Genomic DNA, 2,685 nt, shown 5'->3' on the forward strand with positions numbered 1-2,685 from the left:
TTAATAATCAGAAGTAAGGCCAGCCACCTTACGAATTCCACAAACAAGTCAACATTTTATGCATTGTACCTACTCATGACCATTCGACTTTGTGAATTTTCCTGTGGGCACCATAGAGTGGGTGTGCCGCTCTGATGCAAGTTGAACTTGGCAAGTTCAACCCGATATTACTGTACATAAGTTATATCCACGGCGCACTTTGAAATCATCGTGTCGGTAGACACATCATCATCCATCACGCGTCCATGTCGTTTCACGATTCGCAGCAGCGTGTGGTTCGCAGCCCCCTCCTTTCTCCATCTGCTCGGTCGACGTCACAACATTCCCGAAGCCGCTGGATGTGGATCGCTGGAGGCGTGTTTGTGACTGCCAACGTGCTGGTGTTGGGCAGCATCGCCGTCGTGGGTAAGTCCGTGACCGATTCGTTGGCGGCCATCAAGGCCGTGGAAGCCCGCCAAGCCAGCCAAGTGCGGTCCGTGGCCAACCGCCTCCCGTCCAAGTTTGCCGTGCAATTCGTCACCCCACGACAAGACCAATCTTCGCGCGGCACCTGCTGGGACTTTGCCACGATCGCGCTGCTCGAGTGGTCGTATCGAGCCAACGGTGTGCAACACGGGTGGCTCCAACCCGACGAGTACGTGGCGCTGTCCGAACAGGTCTGGTTCATCACATCATCGTTGAAGTACATGTACAACACCTTCCATCAGCCTATGACAAGGATCATGTAGGCCTATGGCATTGAAGTCATGCGACTGTGCACGGGCCCTGAAGACTCCCCCCAGCAACTCGCTTGTCGCGTTTATGGCGACAACGTAAGTCGAGTCCATTGCCCTTGTACTGTTTGCCCAAGACCAAACCCTGGGAATGATATGTGGTAGGTTTGGAATAACACGACCGAGGGCGGCGAAGCGTATGACTTGTACTACCTTCGCGATGGCCTCAAGAACTCGGTGCTGCCCACGGCAGTGTGTCCTTACTTTAAGCACGGTCACGAGCACGAGTGCCCTGGGTTGAGTGCTGCACTGGATCAAAATCCCATTCAATTCAACGTTACGGTAGGAAGACAGACACCCCTTAACAAAATGCTATATATAGTATATATCATACGCGATACGGATCATTTTTTGCAAATATTGGTACCGATGACAATGATAGTTTTTTATGGATGGCTTTTGTATAAATATTTTTTCAATATTATGATGTACTTGATGTGAAATTCCATGAACTGTAAACATATTGTCACACACGACACTTGATGCATACTGTACTACTATTTACTATGCAGGGAATGTCAACGTACTACGACGACCCGACGATCAAGTTGCAGTTGTTTGTTCAAAACAAAGCCATGGCCCTGGCCACCCCCATGGCTAGTGTGTCACACTACTACCCGTGCATCGGACCGTTCCTGAGCGATCCGCACTGCCAAAAGGACAAGGACACGTGTACGCTGTGTCCGTCTGACCTGTCGCAGACGACGTGCTGCGTGCCATCCCATGGCGGTCGCAACCCCAACATGGAAGGAGAGTTCTTTGCCCACAGTCGGATGGCGTATGCCGGAGCCCATGTTATGGTATCCATATTATTTCTGAACCCCTTTCGGTTCAACTCGCCGACACATACTAATACGTCAATTAGCACCTCGTGGGGTACAACGATGCGTTCCGCAACCATGAAGGGGAAGTGGGGGGGTTTATCCTGAAAAACTCGTGGGCTGATTCCCAAACGCGGGGCAGTCACTCCTTGAAGTGGTGGCTCCAGGAAATCTCCGACTGGGAAGAGCGCACGATCTGCCCCAACAGCTACAAGTATGTGGATGAAAGAGGGTGGAGGTTATTTCGTAGCTAACTTGGCCGAGTAGCCCCACCAACTGGTACGCTTGCGGCGGCACGGACAACAATGCCGACTTGGTGTCGCCCACCAACGCCACGGCCACAGTCGTGTATAACAAGGGTATTGAGGACTGTCTCACCGACACCACGCGGATGTTTGCCAAGACCAACGTCCAGACCCTCGACTTGAAGTGCTCGGATGCGACACAGTGCAAAGTCAGCGACGACGTAACCTACTACGTCCGCAACACGACCGACTGGGGCGACCGCATGACCCTCATGTGTGTGTGGGAGCACGACGCCAAGACCGGCTCGGCACGCGACTTTTGCTTGATTCCAATGCTCGAGCAAAACTTGGCCGCGACGTTCAAGTACAGCAGCCCTTTCAAGTGCAAAATCGAATCCTCGTACTGATGGTGCTTGGCATGTGTAGGCCCAAAGTGGCGTTGGCCAACGACGTTGATCGATGTGGTTTCTACTTCTTTTCGTATGAAGCTGGTAGGTGTTGCTTCTTATAGTGTAGAACAAGTCAAGACTGATAGTGACTACATTGTAGCTCGCCAGTACTTGGCTCGATTCGGTCAATTTTTCGTCAACAGCTTTGACATTGAGTGGCATCCCAGCTCGTACGTGGCCAACGCCGACAAGTTCCCGTCGCGTAACTACACTTTGCTGCGACAGTCGACCTTCCGCCAGAACACGGACGACTTTGACGGGCCTCACCCGTACGCCAAAGTCATACCGCGTACCGTAACTTAGAGAACCGAATCATGGAAACTCCAAGCATGCATATTGAAAGCAATGGGCAAATGAATACTGTATTCTCGTACAACTCGTAATGATATATAACCAC

General features: G+C 51.6%; 1 protein-coding gene across 2 annotated transcripts in view; it reads left to right on the forward strand.

Moving 5' to 3' along the window:
- The first annotated feature begins 206 nt into the window (after positions 1 to 206).
- The window catches only part of H257_18867, a 4,892-nt gene continuing 2,413 nt past the window's right edge, over positions 207 to 2,685 (forward strand). Inside the window, exons 1-7 of one of the 2 annotated variants that reach the window (XM_009847999.1) lie at positions 207 to 656; positions 729 to 812; positions 879 to 1,055; positions 1,286 to 1,573; positions 1,639 to 1,808; positions 1,862 to 2,203; positions 2,266 to 2,330. In XM_009847999.1, coding sequence (XP_009846301.1) covers positions 246 to 656; positions 729 to 812; positions 879 to 1,055; positions 1,286 to 1,573; positions 1,639 to 1,808; positions 1,862 to 2,203; positions 2,266 to 2,330 — 1,537 coding nt within the window. In that variant the 5' untranslated portion in view covers positions 207 to 245. The remainder of the gene's footprint in view (positions 657 to 728; positions 813 to 878; positions 1,056 to 1,285; positions 1,574 to 1,638; positions 1,809 to 1,861; positions 2,204 to 2,265; positions 2,331 to 2,685) is intronic. The other variant, XM_009847998.1, reaches the window with a different exon arrangement.

Source organism: Aphanomyces astaci (genome assembly GCF_000520075.1).
Source record: "Aphanomyces astaci strain APO3 unplaced genomic scaffold supercont1.246, whole genome shotgun sequence".
Classification (NCBI taxonomy): Eukaryota; Oomycota; class Saprolegniomycetes; order Saprolegniales; family Verrucalvaceae; genus Aphanomyces; species Aphanomyces astaci.